Source organism: Mustela lutreola, chromosome 6 (assembly GCF_030435805.1).
Source record: "Mustela lutreola isolate mMusLut2 chromosome 6, mMusLut2.pri, whole genome shotgun sequence".
NCBI classification, from domain to species: Eukaryota; Metazoa; Chordata; class Mammalia; order Carnivora; family Mustelidae; genus Mustela; species Mustela lutreola.
In genome coordinates, this window is record NC_081295.1 from 143,464,835 (window position 1) to 143,488,879 (window position 24,045).

A 24,045-nucleotide genomic window follows, 5' to 3' on the forward strand; every position below is an offset into this window, starting at 1 on the left:
CCTCTCCTAGAGTGGTTGGTTTGGAAGACGTGAAGCCAGAGAATAAATCTCAGAGAAAGAGCCAAGCAGCAGGCTGCCCTCTTGCTTCAGCAAGGCCCTAATCTAAGGGGACAAGATGGACCACTGTGACAAGAATAGAAGGGATTAGGAAATGGTGGGGTGTGGTGGGGAAGAAGCAGCATCTACGTTGGCAAAGTCTGTGTCTTGGGGCATTTGCAGCTACTGGAAACTCAGAGGAGCGCCGGGAGTTTGGTTTCTGGTTGAATCTCTCAGTGGGGCATATCCTAGTTTACAAACAGAACTTGCATTTCACCCTTCCCCTGGTGAGGTAGCCCAGGTGGTTCTATAGGTCTGTCCAGAACTCCCATGTTGATGTTAATTAGAAAGCAAATCAAGCAATCCTGAGAACATAAAAACCTGACCCTGAGCATTAGTTATATACAAATGAAGCAGCGTGTGCCAGAATATAAAGAAACACACACTTGAGCTTAATTGTCACATTGCCCAGCGTAGAAGGCAGGCAATCTGGTCACCTCGAGAGATCACTTTATGATCAAGAGCCTTTCCTTAATTGCCAGAAATGTCTAAGGGCCGCCCCTCCAGGGACACCTGCCAGGATTAGAAAGGAGAACACTCCACCAAATTCATCTATAATCACAATTTAGAATTATTAAAGAGCAGCCCATGGAATACGTCTTGGGGAACAGGGCTCTTGTCCCTGATAAAGGGATGAACAAAAGCGGATTGCTGAATCATTTCTTTTCTTTGTGTATGCCTATCCCCTTTAAAAGACCACTTTCAACACTTTGCATTTTCCCCTCAAATGTACCCTGACCCTCCCATGTTGCCACTCCTTTCCCCATGTCTGACTATATTATCAACCGGAATAGTTTGATTAGGGATTAATTGCACAATTTAGAGATTTGTGCCTTGGGGAGCAGTAGAAATGCTTGAAGGGGAAGAGGTATCTTATTCATACACAAAGGTCTGTCTGCCATAAAGCACGCCTACATTCATGGGTTTGAACCCATCCCATGTGGAGTCCTGTTCTCAGGCTTTTCTTTGTGCTTCAGAAAAGCCCCTGACCATGAATTCAAATTCTCATCAGTATAGTTTTATTTTTCCTCTTCAGCTTTTCTGCTCCTACAGATGCAGAAGTCATACACTCCATTTCCGTGTGGCTATTTTAGACATTATAACATGCTCATTTAACGGGGTACGGTATGATAGAAGTCATTATCTCTAGCCCCTCCCCCTTACGTCCCCCCCATCCACAGTCCAAGACAGCCTCAGAATGCCTTCATTCCAATTGTCGCCCTCCCAATTTACATTCTATTTTCATCCAGCATTTTAACTCATTCTTTTTTTAAATCACCATAAGTTGAGCAAATTGCTTGCCATTTGCTTTTGGTATCTCCGTCCTTCCCTCTGAGATCCTTTTCCTTCCTCCTGAAGCTTCCCCTTTAGCCTTTCCCATTACTGAGGGTCTGTCGGTGATAAAATCTGTTTCCATGCCTCTGACAATGTCTTCATCTTGCCTCTGTTTCAGAAGATACTTTCAGGGAGTAAATAGGCTGGCAGGGTGTGTGTGTGTGTGTGTGTGTGTGTGTGTGTGTGTGTGTGAAGCCTTGAAGCTGTTACTTCACTGTCTCCCAGCTTCTTTGTCACTAATGAGAAACCAGCTCTCAGTCTAACAGTAGTTGCTATTTGGGAAACCCAGCTCGTTAATCTGGCTGCTTCTAGCATCTTCTTCACGTGTAAGGTGTCAGCAGGGTCACACACGTGGCTAGATGTCTGCCCTTCGTCCTGCATGGCGATTTTTGCTACTTCTTGAATTTGAGGATTATTTTTCCAATATTCTAGGAAATAATCAGTGATTCTCTCTTCCAACAAGGCCTCCCGCCTTCAAATATGGCACCTCCCTCTCTTTGTTAGCTCCCCTTTGGTTTTATTTTAGCTTTGGGGACTTTCCATTACTTTCTTGTCAATAAGTCAGACATTTAAACATCTTTTCAAAAATGTTTTAGTCAACATTACGGGTGTCTTGTAATGTTTGTGTGTGTGGGTTTTTTTTTTTTTTTTTTGGGGGGGGGGGGCGGGGGGGACTCCTGTTGCATATTACTGCCAGAAACAGAAGTCATTCAAGACCTTGTTTCCTTTGGAAGAATAACTCGCTCCCACGAAGGGTGTGGACATGATTCGGAAGGAAACAGGGATTTTATGAATGTGTATCAGTCAGGATGTCAGCAGGAACACAGAAGCCCACTGAGGGACTGCAAGAAGGAAGGTTTTAGAGGCATAGGCAGCTGCTGGGAAGAGTAGGTAGTAAGAGTGGGAAACTTCTCTGAGATCTTCTGTGAGATCATAAATCTCTGAGAGTTGCCACCATTGATGGCGTCTGCTTGTAGTGTAAAGTGTGTGATTCCTAGGTGCTTGTCCAGGTAGCCACGGCTGACCTTGTGTCTGTTCTCCACAAAGCTCTTTTTAGTCACCACTACAGAACAATCGTTTCTTCTCTTGCACCACTCACAAGAGTGCCTTTTATTGATGACTCTCACTGGGAACCATATGGAAAAAGGGATTCTATGAGCTGTGTGTGGTTTGGGGCTTTATCCCTTGCTACTCCGTGGAGGATGGAGAAGGAGTAAAGGGGATTCTAAGTAGACGACGACTGGGCATAGGTCCTTATGGATCACTGAAATCTCCATGCTCTACATATATTATTTTCTTTGTTCCTAGTAATACCATTGAGAAGAACAGGAAAAAATTTTTTTTTCTTTAAGGAGAATCAGAGAAAGGGATGAGACAGAGTTAGAACAGAACAGTCATGGGGCACCTGGGTGGCTCAGTCAGTTAAGCCTCTGCCTTCTGCTCAGGTCATGATCCCAGGGTCCTGGGATGGAGCCCTGCATCAGGCTCCCGGCTCAGTGGAGACCTGTTTCTCCCTCTCTCTCTCTCTGCTGTTCCCCCTGCTTGTGCTCTCTCTCTCTCTCTGTCAAATAAATAAAATCTTTTTTAAAAAAGAACAGAATACCTTTTTTAAAGAAAGATTTATGTATTTATTTGAGAGAGGGAGAGAGAGAGAACCCAGGGGGAGGGACAGACTGGGAGGGAGAAAGAATGTCAAGCAGACTCCCTTCTGAGCGCAGAGCTGGACACGGGGCTCAATCTCAGGACTCTCAGATCATGACCTGAGCTGAAACCAAGAGTCAGAAGCTCACCCCCTAAACACACTTATTTTAAGGAACCCATTACCCAGCGAGGTTTATCCACTTTCCCCAAATCATGCAGTAAGACAATGGCAGAAAAGGAGCCAAAACTGGGATTTTCTGGGACTTGAAGGCAATTCTTTTCATGAAATCAAAAATTAACTTGTAGGAAACATCAGAGATCAATCCTTTTTTGAAACGATACAGAGCGAAGAAATTTTGCTTCCATTCACCCTAATCTGACCTTTGAGGATCAACCTCCAGTGCCCTTTTCTCTAATAATTTATCCCTTTCAACTTTTCAGCCTAAGAAGCAACTTAACACGTGTGAAGACAGAAAATGCTTCACCAGATGATCATTTCCTGATGACCTACACTTGGAGATGTCTCAGATTATCTGTGCCATGCTCCAGAAGTCACCACCTCAAGAAAAACCCCACAAATACTCTCCCTGGATATGCAACTCATATTCCAGTTGTCAAATAGCGTTCGACAAATATTTCTTAAGCACTTTTTGTGTCAGGCTTACAATTTCTGTGATCATAATGATATTTTAATGCTACTACCTCTGACATTATTAGGTTAGCAAAGTATTTTAAAATATGTCAGTAAAAGTATGCATATTAATTAAAATGTTCCCACATATAAGCTTTATACTAACCTTCTTGGGCTGATGGGAGACAAAAGACTTTTATTAAATACTATTTGATAGGTAGGTTAAGTATTTTAGTGTCTCTGCCAATCATTGCTGTAAATGCATATTGAATAAAAATGAATAAGAGAATATTTATTGTCAGTCATGAAATAGTGAAAAAGGGAACGATCATTGTATTATTGTCTGTTTGAATCAGATATCTTAGGCAATAGCAAAAAGCAGCATTTTCAAGCAATGGCCATGCCCTCTTGCCACTTACTAACATCAAGTTTTCATTCTGTTTTTAAACATTCATAATTAGGCAGCTGATTCTCTGAGTGCTGAGACAGGGAGGGTATGAGCCGACATGACTGCAGATTTTTGTGTTAAGAGTGTGTGGGGGGTCTCTTTAATGACATCGAGGACATTTTCAATTATTTTAGCTGTTCAAGGATGGCAAGTAAGTTCACCACAAGAAAGGCAGGTCCAAACGTGCAAAAAACGTCTGTTGAAAGAAAATGTACAAAAAGTAGAGTGTCCATAGGGTTCAGAAACCCTTGAGATAATTGGCAAAAAGATATACTTTGATGATGGGAATATGCAAAAAAAATTTCACAGAAGCATGAATGAAAGCTTTAGGAAGTCCAAGTTCCACCCAGATTATGCCAACTCCAGCTTCCCACACAAGTATGCGTCTCACAGCCCAGCCCTCACTTCCAGACTTAATCAAGGCTGTCTTACGTGGGTCGAAATCAGCAGAAGAAGCTGCTATGTTTTTGATCTTCTCCATCATGATCAGTGAGAAAGGCATTCATGATAAGAAACACAATCTGATTAAAAGGAAAGTACATTCAACTAATCTCAGAGCTGACCCCACAAGTCAGAGGCTGTAAAAGGCACCCAGCCCACAAAACTGTACCCGGTAGGCACCTATACTGTCCCCCTTAGCAGTGTCCCCAAAACTGTGAGCTGTTATTTTTAAATATGGAGGTTTCACGTTTTGTAAAATGCAGATTTCCAACTTGCGTTTGTTCTTTTTTTTTTTCCCTCCCTAATGACAGGTACCCCTTAGACCATATGAGATGACTCCCTACTGTTTCCGCAGCACTGAGGGGGATTTTTCTCCCTTCTCACTGTTGCTGTGCTTAAAGAACTGCTGTGCTTAAAGAACTGCTCTGTTTTCAAAGACGAGAAAATTACAGAGAAATGTAGTGAAGTCTAGAATCTCAGTGAGGTTTCTTTTGTCTGCTGCTGGCTTCCCTCAGTTTCCTTACCCACTCAGCCCCTCCAGCACCCACATTTGTTACCTTGAATTGGGTTTTAACTTTATTGGCCCAATGGCACCACATCAGTGTACCATCCAGGGCCGGATCCAGAAAACCAAAGGAAAATGCAGAATATCCGTGTAACTGTGAACTCAACCTCAGACTGCCATCAACCCCAACCCATCCAACTACACAGGCCTGGCATCACGTTTCTCATCTGCCCCTTGGTTTTTATTTAGAAAGAAATTACAGCAATCACAATAATGACCCAAAGTGATTTTTTAAAAAATGCTGTCCTTCAAGAATGCTTTCTTTTTTTTTTTTTTTTAAGATTTTATTTATTTATTTGACAGACAGAGATCACAAGTAGGCAAAGAGTCAGGCAGAGAGAGAGAAAGGGAAGCAGGCTCCCCGTGGAACAGGGAGCCCGATGCGGGGCTCAATCCCAGGATCCTGGGATCATGACCTGAGCCAAAGGTAGAGGCTTAACCCACTGAGCCACCCAGGCACCCCAAATGCTTTCTTTTTAATCCTGATGTACTCACAGAAGAAGGGCCCGTGAAGATAGGCGATGGCTCATATTTGCAGGACCAGAGACCTTTTGGGGACTTGGATTGTCTCCCACGGGGAGGATCAGCATTGGGACACTACAGTGTAGGGAAATTGAGTAATAAATGATCCACGTGGCACATCTGGTAATTTTAGAGTTTCCAAGTCAGGACTGAAAATGCAACCACCATTGTTGCTTGATGGCAGACCCCAAGTCTACCCGTATGTGGGTACATGCGTCCAATTACAGGTAGACCCACCATTCAAGTTTAGAAGGGCCATTAGGTCTTCTGGTTGCTAAACAGAATACAAAAAGGCCACAGCCACAGAAAAGGGAAAGCAAGCCTCCATTTGCTAATGTCTTAACCATGTGTCTCACACAGTGGTGGGCACATGGCACGTATCACCACCACACCAAGTTGTCTCCCTAAAAATAAGCTCTAGCCAAGGGCACGTGGGTGACTCAGTTGGTGAAACATCTGAGTCTTTATTTCAGTTCAGGTCATGATCTCAGGGTTGTGGGATCGAGCGCCCAATCAGGCTCTGTGCTCAATGGGGAATCTGCTTGAAATTCTCTCTCCCTGCCCCTGGGCTCCTTCTCCTCTCCCCTTCTCTACAAGTCTTCCCCATCTATGCAAATTCGTCCAGTTTCTCATGTTTAAATATCATGGGCATGATCTTGGATTTTTTTCCTTTGCCCCCCTTTAATCCAACAGCAAGTTTATAAATTCTGCCTTCAAAATACTCCTGCAGTCTCTCCATTTCTGTCCATCTCCACACCTACATCCCTGGCCCAAGCACCAGGACTCCCACCGGGATGCCTGCAATGGCCTCCTTGTTGGTCTCTCCACTTGCACAATGTTCTATAGATGGCAGCCAGAGTGGGCCTCTCCTGACACAGAGCAGGTCATGTCACACCGCAGGAACAACTCTGCAAAGTCTTCCCATGGTGGGAAAACCAGGATGCACAATCCTCAGCCTGGCCTTCCTGGGCTGCTCCCACAACCCCGCCAGCTGCCCTCCTAGTTGGCACACCTCCCCTGCTCTTCCTTCCTCCAGCACACTGAGTTCCTTCCCACCCCTGGGGGCTTCACACGGGTGCTGACTTCTGCCTGAACTTCTTTTTGCCCTGTTTCCTACCTGTGAGCAGCTACTTATCTTCAGAAACCTAATCTTATCTTCCTGACCCACAAATCCATATTAGGCACTCCTGCCGGTCTTTCTCCTAGAATATTTAAAAGTTTGTCCTCATACATTAACTTGGGAGATTAATATCCATCCCTTCACTAGACTATACACTCCGTGAAGGTGGGGGTTCTGTCTGGATCCTACATCGCCAGCCCCCATACACACAACACACATGAACACGACACCCAAGACTCCCTCATTCATCTCTCCCTCAAAAGCACAGAGAATAGGGCAACAAGGATTTAATCTAAAAGACAAAGAAAAAAAGGCTTCAAGGATACACTCTACGCTCCTGTAAAAACACTGAGCATAAAAGCAGGATCCCCACTTTGAGCAAAGCTCTCACTCCCACTCCCAAGGTGACCAGCCACCTAATGCCATGCAGCTCAGTGTGCGGAGCGGAGCTCGTTCTTGTCCCCGTGGGCTCACTCCTCCTAATTTTGCTCTTGGGAGAAAGGTTAGAGAAGATGGAGGGATCTCATGAGCACATGAAGGTGAGAAACAATAGAGCTGGTAAGTACGTAAGGCTACCAGTAGGGGGGTGGAGTTGGCAAAATTTAGAAATCAATTGCCAAAGGAATCCCCTGTAGACACGGATGTTCTCATGGGATTGTGGGGGGTGGGGTAAAGGGCAGGGCCGGCCATGCAAAACTCAAGGTGTTTGAGAGTTAGAAATCCATGGCTTGCGGGTGAGTGGAATCACTGCTGTCCAGGAGACGAGATGATGCCCTGCAGGAATATTCCCCTGCCCAGTAAGACAAGGAGGTGAGAAAGAGGTGGACTTAGACAAACTTGAATTTCCAGTTAGGCAGGAGGGACTGCTCTGCAACAGGGAAGATGTTGAGACCAGGAAAAAGGGTGGGAGCTAGGAGAAAGCCCTTGGGCAGCTCCCTGCCCCAGGGAAGGACCGGGCTCCACAGCTGTCTTGGGGTGGCAGGCAGTAGGCTTCTGAAATAGCCAGAAGCATGGTGTGGCTTTTCTGTGCTGACTCTCTCATCAAGCAGGGATGTTCCTTGGAATCTGACAGAGAAGGCTCTCCTTCCTGGGCTGCTCTTGGACATTTTCACTTCTGATCTGAGATCATGGGACGTTAGCTCTGACCCACCCACTTAGCTTTTTTTTTTTTCTTTCTTTCTCTTGGTTATTCGGAAGGATTTAGGATCTTCTGTTATGAGTTTCTCCATCTGCTTACTCTCCGACATAAAGTCATTCTTCTCCTTGGTTGCCAGAGAAGTAAAGATGAATTACGCCACAGAGGAAGGGAGACCCACCAGCACACCCTCAAGGACACAGAAGGATTTTAATTATCCAAATGCCTAATAACTTCTTAGAAAATATGTAGACTGTTTTGATCATTAAAAAAAAACAAAACAAAACCAAAAAACCTTTGTGGGGGCGGTGCCTGGGTGGCTCAGTTGTTAATCGTCTGCTTTGGTTCAGGTCAGGATCCCAGGGTCCTGGGATCCAGCCCCACATTTGGCTCCCTGCTCAGCCGGAAGCCTGCTTCTCCCTCTCCCACTCCCACTCCCCCTGCTTGTGTTCCCTCTCTTCTTCTCTCTCTGTCAAATAAATTAAAAAAATTCTTCTCTCTCTGTCCTTTGTCCTTAATTTTGAAATTGGGATGTATTTTCTAAGGGGTATTTTTTATTTAGAAAGCAGCCTGTTGTTAGAAAACCACAGGGTAATGGAATTGTGAAAGCAAGCCACTCTTCAGCACACATTAGAGGTTCTCTGAAACAGGATTTTAAAAAATAAAAAAAGATAAATTTTGGCCATTGTGTTTCCTGCTCTCCAGAGATAAAGCAAGCAGGTCCGGTGTTCACTGGTTCTAGTTACATAAACCTGTGAGCCAACTGGTAATCCTTTGGCAGTTCATTATCACAATCTCCTGTTTACCCTAAGACTTCCTGAGGGGCAAGATGGCTTCATTGTCCTTCCTCAGTTAACTCTCCTCCCTAATCCTGGTTTAGCTTCGGATTTCACCTCAGAGCCTGAAGCATTCATTCAACTTCTCAGTGTTTCCCAGGTGAAGGCCTTGGAACAGCTAACCCCTCCAAGATTAGGAAGTAACTAGAATGAATAAAGGCATAGCTACAAATAGTTTCAAACAAGAGGACAATCATAGTGATTAAACCTGAAGAAAATATCCAAGGAAATATCCTCATGTAGCCAATCACTGCCTTTTCATTCTTGCTCAGGACCTTGGGAACAAGGCTTTGGAAGAGATCTTTTCTGTATTATACCACGAAACCAGCCATTCATGGACTTCTCTGGTATGTCTCTACCCTCCCTAGAGTCACGGGACAAGTTCTTTCTCAATACTATTTTCTGCTCATTGTTGGTGGTCATATTTTCTTCCTGATGTGGACCTTGTCTAAAGTAGAAAATTGCCAGAGAAGATTTCAGAATGTAATGATAAAATAGATTTGAAGAACAAGGTACAGGAGTGAATCAAGGAATGTAGACAGACTGTAGTGGAAAATGTAAGGACACTGGAATTTCCAGAAGGAATGCAGTTCTACTGACGTCTTGACCTTATCCTAGAAGACCCATTCTGACGTTCTGACCTCCAGAACTACACAGTAATAAATCTGTGTTGTTTTAAGACATTAGGTGTGTGTTACTTTGTTAAGCAGCAACAGGAAACTAATGCATACAGCATGACAAACGCTCTACCTCCCCTTACCACCACCCCATCAAATTGCTCTTGTGCAAGTCACCAGAGAGTTTGATATTGCTGAAACCAGTGGAAAATTCTAACTCAAGTCATCTTACAATGTCATCGTACTTGATCTCTCTGAAGCTTTTGACATGCAATACTTCCTTTCTTGAAAATTTTGCATACTTGACTTCTGGGAGGCCAAAGGCCACTGGGTTTCCTCCTAACTCATGGGTACCTCCTTCTTAATCTCCTTTGTCAAATGTTCTTGCTTTCCCTTCCAGGCATGGAAAATGGAAGGTTCTAAGGCTTCATCCTGGGGTATCTTCTCCAACCATATTTACTCTTTAGGTGATCTTATTTAACTTGGAAAAGAATCATTATGATGAAAACAACCAAGTGTATGGCACCAGTCTGGAAATCTCCCTTGTGCTCTATACACAACTTGCTTTTTCTGTACCTCAGCTTTGTTGTCTAATAGGCATCTCAAACATGTCTAAGCAGAACAAAATTTCAGTAGCTTCCTTCCTCACTTTATCCAAGTTTCTCTGAAAACATCAGCTTACCGTAGAGACATCCCCTGACCACTCTGATTACCCTATATCCTATAGACCCACTAGTTCTACACACACACACACACACACACACACACACACACACACACACTGTGCTCTGTTCCCTCACCCTGCTTTATTTTTAGTTTTAGTATTTTCACTAAAGTACTTGACATCATTTATTCTTTATTCATTTCCTTGTCTTCCCCACTAGGATGTATATGTTCTCCACAAGGACAGATTTCTGTGGTTGGTTTGTTTTTGCATACTCAGTGCTTAGAAGAGGGCCTTGTATACAGAAGGCACTCTATAAATGCTTATTATCACTGCCTCATGTTAAAGTTAAATGTCTTTCTTATTATTATATGTATTAGCTGGTTATATATTATATAAAAATATATAATGCAGGCTCCCTATAGTAGATTATGTTTGATAAAAATGGCATCAATGAAGATATGGTTACAAAGTTATTTTTTGAAGAGAGTGCATTTCCAATTCTCACTATACAAGAGCTGCATGGTTTCTATTAACTTTCAGCTCTGCTTCAAGTATCCTCTGATGGATCTCACTTACCACCCTATGAGTGACATGGGCTGATATCAGCAGAACGTACTTTGGCTGGTATCTTGTGTCCTGGGGAGGCAGCGGTGGATGGGAGGTGGAGTCTCCCGTGGGAATCTTGACCAAGTCCCTTTTTTTTTTTCAGATGTGGACTTTCTGGGAATGGTAATGGGGGAGCGGGGTTTGTTTTTGTACCTTTGTTTTTACTGCCACAAACATTCTGTCAAAGATGCTGCTTAACACAGTTTCTACTTTTAGTAAGTAATTTATATGTAAAAGATTAGATATAAAATATCTATAGTTTAAGCTTCCTGAAGTTTAGAAACCAACCTAAATTGCTAAGGTTGGCCCCAAGGAGAGTGGATCATTTCTCTAATCACTTCTTAGAAATTTCTCTTATCTCCCCATACAGATGAAAACAGTTCTTTATATATCATAATGGCTTTTTTAAAATGAATAGTTCTTGATTTTGTCTTTTAGAATTGAACTAAGTATCAAAATCATCTGGGAGTCCTCTTTTCAAGTATATGCTCAGTTACATCTGGAGATCTTAACCTGAGTCCCATAAAAGCAATCTACAGAGTCATAGATTTCCTGATTCACAAAACAATCTATTCCCAAAGGTTGAAAAACACTGAGCTACCTGTAGTATCTAGATTGTGGATCTCCTCTGCTTAGAAGGATGGTGGGGTGAAGAGTCAGGAGGGCTTGGGGATGGGGTGATAATCTGTGTGACAAAAGGTGACTCTTTGGTACTGACGTGTTGACAGATGACCTTCTTTATTCATTAGAGTTCACTTCCTCTACTTAGCAAACCAATTATGATACATCAGGCTTAGGGGTAGGAGCGAAAAATCTGAGATTAGGTCAAAATTTAGGGAGAGACAACATCTTGCATGACATGAAGGTGTAGAGTTGCCCTGTCTCAACATTTCAACTCCCCAGCACACCCTCAGAGAGGGCCCAAAGGCCTTCTGGGTTGTTCATTCATGACACATAGATGGTCATAGCAAGGCCAGACACAGGGGACACAGAAGCCCTCCTCCCATTCATGTCATTCATTGGTCAATAATCACAAATTGCAGAGTAACACCTCACATGGCAATAATGTCTTCTATTAGTATTAACTGTTATTTTATTATTTCACTTTTGTGTGTATATACCAGGCTCAACCAGATTTAAGTGTGCTAGAAATCAAAAGCTTTGTCCAATATTGACCATGGTGATACACACACAGTCAGTACTTAATTATTTTTTCAAATGAATAAATAACAACGCATGAAATAACCAAGACTGACATTGGCACTTGCTCCAATGTAAGGAGCGAGAGTAAGGTCTATCTCTTAAGAGCAGGGTATTTTGAAATCTCCCCTAATACCAATGAAAGTTTTATCAGTTCTAAAATTCTGTAACCATGCATTGAGAGTTTTCTATGATAAGATACCTATGCCACCCATGATACTTTGTAAAGTGTTTGCATGCACGTTCTCAAAAACTGTACTATTTTCAAATGTTGAGGGGCTCTGAGGGGGTTCTCTGATCTATTTCAACTCTCCCTGGTGGCAACCTGGACAATTTAGGTTGGTTTCTAGAAAAAGAAGTTCCCTGGTTCCCTTCAGGTTAAGATCTGATGGTTTCCTCAGTTACAGAGTCCTCTTCCTGCTATTTAAGTCTGCCTGCTCTCGTTCTATCTTTAGTAGTCATTTAGATAAGAACCGGGTAGTTAATGTTTTCCTGGCAAGACCTGGAGGAACACTTTGCTGTTCTTTTCCTTCTTTCATGAAGCCTGGAGAAGGCTTAGCAATGAAAGAGGCAGGTGGATCTACTTTAAACAAGGCAGTCTGGTTCTAATGGGCGTTCTTAAGGCACCAGCCAATGGCAGCCCGTCAATGGTGAGTGCAAATATCTCACTGATGTTACTATTTGGTTTGAATAAAAAGCAAGGGTAGAAAAATGTCCATTAGAGATGACAGTCAACTTTGAATGGCCGTACTTCAATAATGAGTCTCCAATGAGCTAGAAGGATCAGGCTGGGAGGATTCCAAAGACTTGATGAATCACAAAGATCTCAGAACCTCACTGTGCCAAAGGGAAAAGTGTTATTTCTTAATCTGACAAATGCTGTTCATTAAACCCAGGGCAGTATCACAAATGGTAATGGGAAAAACATTCAAAGCTAAGACTAGAATAGCAAACTAAGTACTGTTATGGAATGAAAGAATCTTTCAGGAAAGCATAACACTGGCTATGTACAGCAATAATCCTGATATTGTGGAAGAGAAAAAAGGGGGATTCTGGTTAGAGCAGGTCCAGCCGCATATGGAGACAACTAGTGCAGTGTCCAGCCTGATCGCCTACCATCAGTCTGGCTGCCACAGCGGTGGTCTCCAGGTACTCATTCCTTTGGGTTGTCATGGAAGGACACTGTTAGCATGGAGAAAGAGTTGAGAAACGGACCCAGTAATAGCTATTTCCATATTCATTCCCACTGGTATGAGAAATTAGCAGAAAGCGTTTTTAGAGGCAACAGACCAGGGGGACCAAGGGGATTCAACAGTAAGGACAGAAAATGTCCAGAGAAAGGGACATGATCTGGGAAAGAGGGATGAAATGCAGTCCTGAAGATCTTGTGTTTGGAGCAGAATAAAAGGAAGCATAAAAGTTTGGAGGTGACCACATTAAGGATACCCAATGCTGGTTTTGCTGATGCCAACATTTTTCCATAAAGATTCTGTTGAGAGTTTCTCCAATTAAATGAACAGAAAACAGAAGAGTCTGTGTCTGACCCAGGGCAGATTGCTTCCTCCTCTCTTCTCTGTCACCAGTGTCATCCTCCGTAGACTCTGGCCCTTTCTCCCTAAGGGATTTACTTGATTGACCATAGGACAAGGAGCAGGGTCAACAGAAACCCCCAGACTGTGAAGGCACAAATAATCTTAAGACCCCTGTTGTATAATATCTGCCTTGCTAATTAGTTCACAGATATGATATACATTATCCAATTATCTGCTTACAAAATTACCAACATTCCGTATAGCTGTTTAGCAAGGTTGCAAATGCTGGGCATTGCCATTACACCTGTTTGGAAGAAATCCAACTTCATGTCTATGTGGAACATGGAACCCCAAAGAGGTAGGAAGCTTGTAATGGTGGTAGGAAAACTCCTACATGAGCTTACAAAGCCATGAAAAAGCCATAAAGTGTGTTCAATATATGTGTTTGGCTCCCCCCCCCCCAAAAAAAATAAATAATAAATAAAAGACACTTCCTACACTCTGCCTTTTCATTTAGTAACATCTAGTAACATCAGTTATTTGTCCCAAATCACTTCATTTTCTTAAGTCAAGTTTTGGCTTATTACCATACAGATGGGGATTCTGGATTTCTTTCTTTTAAATGAGAATTCCCACTTTACTATGTTAATCAAGCAGAGTGACATCCTTTTTGATTGCCTGTTGAATTATGAAACCAGATCGAACCACAAATTTTATACTTATTTTAACAAAAAACAACAAAGAATGAGTTCGTCTTGGATTTAATTCCAGCTGTCCCATTTATGAGCTTGGTAGTCCCAGGAAAATTGCTTAACCTCTCTGAGCCTTTTATTTTTTTTCTAATTTATAAAAAATCAGGATATGGTTGTCATCTAAGGAAAGTTGTGTGAATTAAATGAGTTCATGTTTGAAGAACAGGCTTAGCATAGCACAGTATAGAGCGCCATTAAAAATCTGGAATATTCCCCACATGTGTGTCTCAGATTAATGTCAATGGGGATTTGGGAAGATAAGGAGGTGGTGGGAGGGGTCCCTGAGAGGTGGGACTTCTTTAATATAAATTTTTGGTCCTGAACTCTGAGTTAGAGCAGAACTTGTATATCATTGTCAATTAATAATCACTATCTCACTGATTACATATTTAAAGTGAAAGTACACTTTTCTGGGGGAAGGGCACATGAAGGGGCAGAGTTAATGGAGTTGCTGTTCCAAATTGGCAATTACGCAGGTTTTAAGACAATGGAAAGGTTAGGAGCAGAAGAAAATCTGTGAACATGAAGAGATTTCATATTCTCCCTTGTGATGTCCTGTTTTTTTGGCTTTTTGGGTTTTTTTAAATGTCATTTGCTTTGCAGAATCTGAGACCTCCTTCTGAACTCCTGATTAATGTGGATATGCATTTGTAAATATGGAGAAGCTGAGCTAGGACTTTGAATGTTTCCTGCATACATGCAGTGTTAACGACTCAGACCTTCTCTTTCATCCAAGATGGGGCTTACCATGTACCAACACTTCTTGTCCAACCCACTGTTCCTGGCATTCAGATACCAGTGACCTGAATCTCTCAGAACAGGTTCTATTTACTATTTAGCCCCTCAAAAATAAATGCATGAGGGACGCCTGGGTGGCTCAGTTGGTTAAGCAGCTGCCTTCGGCTCAGGTCATGATCCCAGCGTCCTGGGATCGAGTCCCACATCGGGCTCCTTGCTCAGCAGGGAGCCTGCTTCTGCCTCTGCCTCTGCCTGCCATTCTGTCTGCCTGTGCTCGCTCTCTCCCCCCTCTCTCTCTGATAAATAAATAAAATCTAAAAAAAAAAAAAAAAATGCTCAAAATATTTAAAAAAAAAAAAAATAAAAAAAAAAATAAATGCATGAATTAAAAAACCAAATGGGGGCAACTCCATAAAAACAGGTAAAGAAGAAGTGCGTTTGTGACCAATGGTCCCAATCAAGTGTTAGCTGGAGAGTGGCTGATGGGCTGAGATATGTCCTGTGGGTGTTGGAGTGGGTTTTACTTGAAGGTGGCTTAACTTCTTTCCTAGGTCAGAATTTCATTACATGCTATTCACTGAAGTCACCTCTCTTTCAGGACTGCAGCTGCCAAGACATTGCCTGTCCTTATGGTTGGGTATCTTCTTAATGACTTCAGAGGCAACTTGCAAAGAATGTCGCCTGGGCATCCCCTCTCCTCACAGTGACTCCAATTACAGTAGCTGTTTTGTTTATTTTGTATCCTCACTGTGCTCTTTACTTATTTTTTTTTAAGGTTTTATTTATCTAGAAGAAGCCTGAGCCAGCATGCAAGAGTAGGGGGAGGGACAGAGGGAAAGAAAGAGGGGGAATCTCAAGCAGACGCCTTGCTGAGCATGAAGCCCAACACAGGGCTCCCTCTCACAACCTTTAGATCATGACCTGAGCAGACATCAAGAGTCAGATGCTCACGGACTGAGCCTCCCAGGCGCCCCCTCCCAGTGCTCTTTAAATAAACAGTGATGGGATGGAAAAGTAATGTACAGGATGATGGGGACTGAGAAGTCTGGAAACATAAATGAGGCCCTTTGGAGTTCTCAGTACAGAGGCTGATGCCTTTGTGTAGTCACCGAAGTTGCCCTTTACTCACCATGGCATGATTCAACCACACTGGAAAGATACCATCTAAGGCCTTAGGGTAAACAAGCTCTCGATCGTAGAGAAAGAGGATCCAGAACGACAAAAACACAAACTGGAAAACACAAGACAAAAATAGCATCATTAAGTTTGTTTTCCATCAGAGCTTTCTAAGTTAACCAAGGAAACATGGTAAAATAAAAATAGACACCAGTTTTAGAGATATCCTATAGACACATTATAGAAATGTAAAATGAAGACAGACTTCCTGACTGTTGAAGTCTTATGTCCACTCTCTGGGGATTCCAGAGAACTGGGGATCAATTAATTGTCTCCATGGCAGTCAGGGAGGATATGGACGAACAGGTTTCACAGACCATTAAGTCATTTTATTTTAACCAATGACATCTCTTGTCTAAGCTTTCATTGGGAGTACTAAGATCAGCCACCTGGGTGGTTTGAGTCTTACCCTTTCCTTGCCCCCCACCCCTTTTAGTAGACATGGCAAGGGGATGCAGGGAGAATGGGAGAGGACAGAAGTGACTAGCGCCCAGGATAATTCACAAGCTAGTTAATATTAGAAAGTTGTATCTCCCCCTTTCTCAGAGCTTTGAAATGATCCCCATCTTCTCGTGCCTCTTGGCCAAGTGTCTGTCCTCTGGGTTACAAAGCCAATGTAGAGATGGGGGTGAAAATAACCATTAATTTTCCCATCTTCCTATCTTCTTAAATTCCAAAGCCTCCATTTCTAAGTCTTTAAAAAAATGAATAAATTCCATTGCTACTAAAAACCTGGCCTTTAGATTTATGGGGATGGAGGAGGAGGTTTCCTGCAAAGTAAAACTGGAATGCCAGGACTTGCTCTGTTATCTGAGAACTTGTCAGTGTTTGGGCAGTTTCATTTTGCACTTAAGTCTGAAATCTCAATAATATAGGAGGCAAGACCAGGACAGGCGGAGGGAGGCAGTCATTCCTAAGCATAAGCCCTGCTGGGCAACCTGCAGGCTTGATCTCAGTTTGCTTCCATTCTAACCAATGAATGAAAACAGAAGCAATGTCATCAAAATGTGGGCAGTGTCAGCAAATACGCTCGCTGTCGCTGGCATATGTCAGGCTTCTTTCCAGTGTCCATTCATTCAACAAAATGAATGAGGCACTCACTGTGCACCCTACACTAGATATTTTGGACAGACTGTCTCACTCTCTCCCCAATTGTTTTTTCCACGAGCCAACGCTGAAGTTCTCATATCCCTGCACACCCCCCCTTTTTCTAATGGTTTCCACTTGCAGAAGTAACATATGCTCATTGTAGCAAGTGAAACAAGATGTATAAAAGGGAAAATGAGTCATCTGTCTCCCCAGCACTGCATTCCCAGGACTCTGGTGGAGCCAAGGCTATCTTAGTTGTAGTTTGATTAAGAAAGATCCTTCAAACTTCCCCATTGGACATCCACAAGGATTTTGAATCAAATGTTTCCAAAGATAAGAAGGCAGTGATAATTCTGGTCAGTAATGAGCCTTATTTCCTGATGACACCGGACAACACAGTACAGTCCTCAGACAAGACATTCATGCAAAAGTCCTTGTTCTGGTTCACAATAATGGGCACCTGAACAGCCTTGCTGACCAGGAGGAGTGATGTTCATCCAAAGGGACATGTGTACGATATTACTAATACATCTTTGTGACTTACTGTGGAGATTGGGAAAGCCAGCGTGGTAAAAAGCAGGTCTCTGAAGGCGGTCATGAACTTAATGTCTTTTTCCCCCTTAATTCTTTTTAGTACATCTTCCACACAGACGACCCCGTAGAAAATGGCCTGCAAGAGCTGAATTCATTACAACAAATGAGGGCATTTTCATTTGCTTTAATTAATACATTCTTCACTGATGTAAAGCTCCATCCCTCTGGGAGCAATGTTGGTTTGAGAAGGAGGGGGCAGTTGGCTATGTTGGTTGAGAGCCAATTCAAGGGCTGGTCTTCCAACTCAGTGGGCCCTGACCTTGCTCGCTAAAACTGATTGAGTAAAGTCGTTGAGGGGATAATAATGTGTACAGTATTTAGTGTAATGGACTCGAGCTAAAATGGAAACAAAATAAAGAGTCAGCTTAAAAGGAGAATGTAATGAGAGTTACCTCAGCCGCACGGAGGTGGGAAAAACCAAATAAAATAGCACAAGGGCAAAGAGCCAGACACAATGGTGGACGTATTCTGGCCTCTTCCGATGAAGAAAAAAAAAAAAAAAAAAAAAAGATGTTAAATGCCCAGTGCTGTAATCCCATTAAAGAAGCTGGAGTCAGGGTTAAGAGCGCCACAAAGGGGCTCTGTGCTCTTTCTGAGGGAGATGCACAAAATGGTGTCTTGCTTATCTGAGGGGCAAGTTGACATCTTCCCTGATTGAATGGGGTGCCTGAAGCCCTTACAAAGAAAATCTGGCTAAAGGAGTGAATTAAATGCAGAGAGATAGAGCAGGCCAGGCTCTGGTGCATCACTAAGTACCATGAGGTCCCTGAGGCGACGTCAAAGAGACATAGGGCTCTTTTCAGGGAAGTAAGACCAGGTAAGGGCAAACTTTGCCCATTCTTACTGTTTTGAACAAACATGTGGCTTCTGACTGATGGCCTTATGGGTCAAAGTACAGAGTTATGGTTGGTTTTGATTGTGCTTGCATTAGAGCCCATCTGATTCTTAGAAAGCTCTGGGTTGGTACAAAAGGGGCTATCAGAAAAACTGCCCTCAGAGCATGAGTCAGGTAAGGTCTGGAGCCTGGGACATCGCTCTCAGGATGGATCAGATTAGCTGTTGGGGAATGACCTCTGAGGTCTGAACTCTAGAAAAAAGAAGTTCTAGCGGAGCTGACCTCCTTCCATCCAGCCTGAATGGGTGGGTGACGGAGGATCCAGAGGTGAATTAGGCCAGCCTAATCCAGACCCAGGACCCAGACCTGAGCTGGGTCCTCAGACTGGCAGCACTAGTGTCACCCAAAATCTTGTGAGAAATGCGGGATCTCAGCCCCACCCTGGACTGGGAATTAGAATCTCTGGGAGTGGGGTCCAGGAACTTGTTAACAAACTCTCCAGGTGATCTTTACAGATGCTCAAGTTTTGGAAACACTCACTGGATTAGACATAAATTTATCACTGAAAATTCCTAGTGACTACTCAAAGCTCTAATAACAGACTTTCATGGATTTCTTGTTATGTGTCAGGCACTGATCTAGGTTTTAATGTCTCATAACCACCTTATGAGGTAAGTGCTATTATTATGCTCTCTCCTAACTCATTTTACAGAATAGGAAACTGAGGCATAGAGACATGAACAAACTTACTTAAAGTCTTAAGGTTGGTAAATGTGGATTTAAAACCCAGAGTCTGGTTCGTGAGTCACACTTTAAAAAAAAAAAAAAGAAGAAGAAGAAGAAGAAGAAGAAGAAGTCGGGTTTCATTAAAAGTAAAGCACCATAGGAGGTCAGAAGAAAGCCATCTATCTCCAGGTGGGAGAATTAAAATGGACTCTGAAAAATACTGATGCCTGGTTTTCAACCTATCTCTCTGGCGAGTCTAATTTCCTAAGGGGTGTGGATTGGACTTCAGGATTTTTAAAAAATTCTCTCAAGTGATTTGCATCAGGGCAGCTAAGGTTGAAAACCACTTGCCTAAAGGAACTTTCATTTGGACATTTAGATCCAAGAGAGGTGGGACAGTGAAGATCCAGGAGTGAGCACTACTGGTGGGATGAGCTTGGAGAGAGAGAGAAGTGCAAAGTGAATGCAGGGGCAATGCCCTATCCACAAGGCATGAGGGACAAGGGGGCCGCAAAGTAGCAAAGAATGACCAGATAGAAAACGGAGAACGTACAAGAGTCCCATGATCCCTGAAAGGAGGAGGAAGTTTTAGAGCCAGAAGGGTGGTTCCAAAGAGGGGTGGGCAATGGTTTTGAATGTCCTGAAGAGGAGGTCACCCCAACACCCGCCATCTACTTTTGACATGCCGCCCCTGGGCTGCAGCATTGGGAGCCGTCTTTTGCACATGGATGTTAGAGGAAGTTGCGTCCTCCACTCTTTCCACCCCTGAGAGCAGCTCTCACCTCACCCCTGGTTTCACTTCCAGCTGTTCAGACCACAGCAGGCAGCTGCTGTAGTTGGGAAGGGCAGGCATGGGGCCTGGGCCCCGGCAAGGAGGCCTGCGCTCTTCTATCAACAGAGCAATTAATCACGTACTGAGCACTGAATGTCTGCCAGGTTTCCTGTCTTTGGGGAGAGGACGCCTCCACCCAGCATGTGAAGTCCACGTGACTGCTTTCCTTAGCGAGACCTTCCTAGGGTCACCATGAGTCAAGCTCGTCCTAACTTTCTCTGGCTCTTCCCAGTCAAAAATGTGGAAATGGGATTGGGAGAAAAGAACACATAACTCAGAGCCTCCCTGGCTTCTCCTTCATCAGTAAAACTTTTCTCCACACCACAAACTTGCCACTCACGTCTCCACCTCCCCCACCCCACCCCTTCTCCCCCACCCCCGCTCACTGTATATGCCAACTGCGTGCGTGGGGCAGCCTTGTCCCTACTGATCTCAATCTGCATTGACATGCCATCATCTGTACCAACAGGGAATATTTGTGGAGCCCTCACAAAGGAACTCAGGAGGGAGGCCCTAGGGTGTTGCCAAGAGAAATAAATAAGCCAGAACTAGGCCAGAGAGAAGCCACGCAGCAGAGCTGGAGGGCAAGGAGAGGGAGGTACCATGAGCTCGTTCAGTGGAGAGGCTTCTTGAAGGGCCCCAAGGTCAGGTTGGTATCAGCTCACCCAATGCGACAAGGGTCTGCATTTTCCGCAAGGACAATACAATGAAATGTTTATAAAACGAGCAGAAAAAAAAAAAAAAAACAAGTTGAGGGAGAAAATGGTAGCTATCAGGGACTGAATTATGCTCCCCCCCAAATTTTTATGTTGAAATTATGACCCTCTGTGGCTTTATTTGGAGATAGGTTCCTTAGAGAAGTAAAAACGTGAAAACGAGGTCAGTCAGGGCAAGTTCTAATCCAATATGGCTGGTGTCTTTCTGAAAAGAGGAAACTAGGATGCAGACCCCATGCACCATGAGGCAGGACCATGTGAAGACACAGGGAGAAAAAGGTGGCATCCACAGGTGGAAGAGGGGACCTCAAGAGAAACCCACCCTGCTGACACCTTGATTGTTAGCCTCTGTGAGAAAATAAATTTCTGTTGTTTAAGCCATCCAGGCTGTGGTATTTTGCTACGGCAGTCCAAGCAGACCAACACAGTAGAGATAAAACAAGATGGCAACAACCGGCCTCCTTTGAAAAATCTCACAATAAAATGATTTTCATTTACATTTCTCACCTATCTGGGCTGCCCAGGAAAGCAGAGCTGATGGAATCTTGATCAGGGGTTATTTCAGAGCTACAGCTCTGTGATTTATCTCTTCTACCAATTCTTTTCTAAGTCTGTTTGTTCCTTGTGCCTTTTTTCTGAAATGTTGCTGGTCTAAGTTTGTTAGCTGGCTTCCGTTTTTGCTGCTCGCTAACAAATTTACCACCTGGGAAGGCGCAATTTAAGTAGTGCAATTTAAGTAGTGCAATTTAAGAAACCATAGCTAAAGGAAATTTTGTTTTTACATTCACATGCCTTCACAAGATTCACAAAAATCTTAAAATGATGGAAACTTCGCCTTTCTAAGTCATCAAGTTAATTTCTTTGCCTTTAAGCCAGAACCTTCTTCAACTATCTCAGGAAATGAGAATTTCTTCTATTTAAAAAAAATAATAATTCCAGAGAGGGAAATTCCAAAAGTTTCCTGAACAAGACATTACAAATCTTATTGGATGAGTCAAGTCATCCAATACCCAGCCCAGCTCTATGCCTGACTTGAACACGCTGGGACTTTTCTTAGGTCTCGCCTTCAAAATGATGCAAGACTTGCAGTAGGAGACTATTCCAGAATAAAAGAGCAAACAGGGACTAATGGTGGTGACGATTTTCTATAACTGAGATGATGAGGGTAGTTTGGGTGAAGGTAGAGAAAGCCTTTGCTAAAATAGATGTGTAGTTTATATAATAGACTGTTTCAAGCACCATTCATGTGCACTTAGCTTAAGTAAAAAACCTGAGATTAAAAAACAAAAACAAAAACAAAAACAAAAACAAAAACAGAAGAAATGATATGAAGAATAGAAGCTGGCATAAAAAGGAGGGAAAAAAATAAGAAGAGAAGAAACCCAGAGAGCACTGAAGGACAGGTTGGCAGATGAGTTCTAAGGATGCTCAGCCAGGGTTGCATAGCTGTGGACCACTGGCATCAGAGTAACAGCAGAATGGACAGGCTGGGAGTAGGTTCCCTTACAGGTGGAGTGGGGTTCCCTAGAAAGTGGCTCTGACCAGGTAGACCCATGACCTGGTTATTTATTCGTGCAACCAACATTCACAGAGTGCCTGTTAGGTGCCAGAAACTCAGAGACTGTGTTAGACATAGTACAGGCCAGGGCGGGCTCTGTGCTCATGTGCCTTTATTAGGAAAAAGAGAGGAGAAAGAGGAGGAGGAACCCTTTCTGTATGTTTACTATCTTACATCATGTAGTCAGGTTCCTTGGGAAACAGAACCAGATTCTTAGATCTGCCTGCAGAGCATTCATTGAGGAGCGCTCTCAGAACAACTGCGAGAGGGAGGGGCGGGGCTGGGGGAGAAGGACAGAGCTGCAGGAAAAGATGAAAGGCAAAGCACTTGCATGGAGTCAGCGCGTCTCCCAAGGAGCTCTGGAGCTGAGCTGGCTCTTCAGAGTTGTCCTAGCGACCGGCCTCTCTACCCCAAATCAACCAGTCATTGGATGCAGCAACCTCAGGGAGGACCCTGAGCCTTGTCTAGACAGCTCCCTTCTCCTAAGGGCATTTCTGGGATAAGACCTCAGCTGTGAGTCATCAGCAACCAACACTCCTGCCGGGAACCAGGGAACAAGTACCTTGATGCTGGGGACATGGAAGAATCTGGGGGCCACACCAGGGGATACACACCATATGAGGATAGTGAGGCTCAGGGATGTTAGGTAACTCACTCAAGATCACACAACAAGTGAACAGCGGAGCCAGCACTCACCCCCAGCCAACCTGGCCCCAGAAGAGGGGTCTTCAATCACTGACCTCTATACAGTGTATATATAAAGAACCTACCAGAATGTCATGGTTGCCCAGGGACGTTACAGCTATTTTATTTTAGGTACTGGTGGTGACGATTTCCTGCCATCAGTTCTTACCCTTTCAGCTATCTGAGAGGTGAAAACAGTGGCCTTAAGCATTTTTGTGAACATATAATCAATTTTTGACTCTGTTAAGTCAAAACAGAACAGAGAACTCTCTGTTCCACAGATGAATGTATTAGCCTGTTAATGAAAATTAAATGTTGGCCCCCACTGGGTCCTGTAACATAAATGGATCCCGTCTTCTCATTGTTTGTGCACTGCTCTGGAGTTTGGACCAATGGAAGGTCCTCAAGGATTTCTCTTCCCCTGGCCCTGCTTTGCCATCTCTGAGGACCTATGTTGATGAAGTTACTGTTGTCAGGGTGACAGACTGAGGAGGATGAGGTCAGAGCTGTGGGAGGCTTAGGCAACTGCATGATAAATGGAGGGAAAGGTCGTGTCTCTGTTGGTTAAGGGGGGAGGGGACCATCCAGAATCTCCCCTGGAGATCCCAGTTATGTGGCACGAAGTTTCATGAGGAATTTTACTTTTAAAAAGAGGAAAACCCAGCACACTGTATAAAGCCAACAAGTTATATTATAGCTAAAATCCCCTCCAATCCCCATCTCCCAGTTTAGTTTCCTTGAGGTCAGGGGCAGTCCCTGGATAGAAATGGAGTGGATAGGGAGGAGGGGACACAACATTTGTCCCAGGCACTGGAAGCCTGAGCTGACACGAGCCCCCTGAAGATATCCACAGTACAGCCATGTCTCCACACCCAGCTTCAGGGGCGTCCCCATTCAGCACAGCTCACTGCTCTCTGCTGGAGCTGGCCATCTCCACCCCCAGGACAGCCCTG

The 24,045-nt window shown here is 43.6% G+C and overlaps 1 protein-coding gene across 3 annotated transcripts in view; it reads right to left on the reverse strand.

Moving 5' to 3' along the window:
- The window catches only part of ADTRP (androgen dependent TFPI regulating protein), a 69,053-nt gene that overhangs the window by 40,512 nt on the left and 4,496 nt on the right, over positions 1–24,045 (reverse strand). For all 3 annotated transcript variants that reach the window (XR_009354924.1, XR_009354925.1, XM_059179256.1), the window contains exons 3-4: positions 17,692–17,826; positions 16,012–16,113 (exon numbers count right to left, since the gene is read on the reverse strand). Coding sequence is in view for 1 of the 3 variants with exons in the window: in XM_059179256.1 (XP_059035239.1) it covers positions 16,012–16,113; positions 17,692–17,826 (237 nt within the window). In the remaining 2 variants the exon portion in view is untranslated. The remainder of the gene's footprint in view (positions 1–16,011; positions 16,114–17,691; positions 17,827–24,045) is intronic.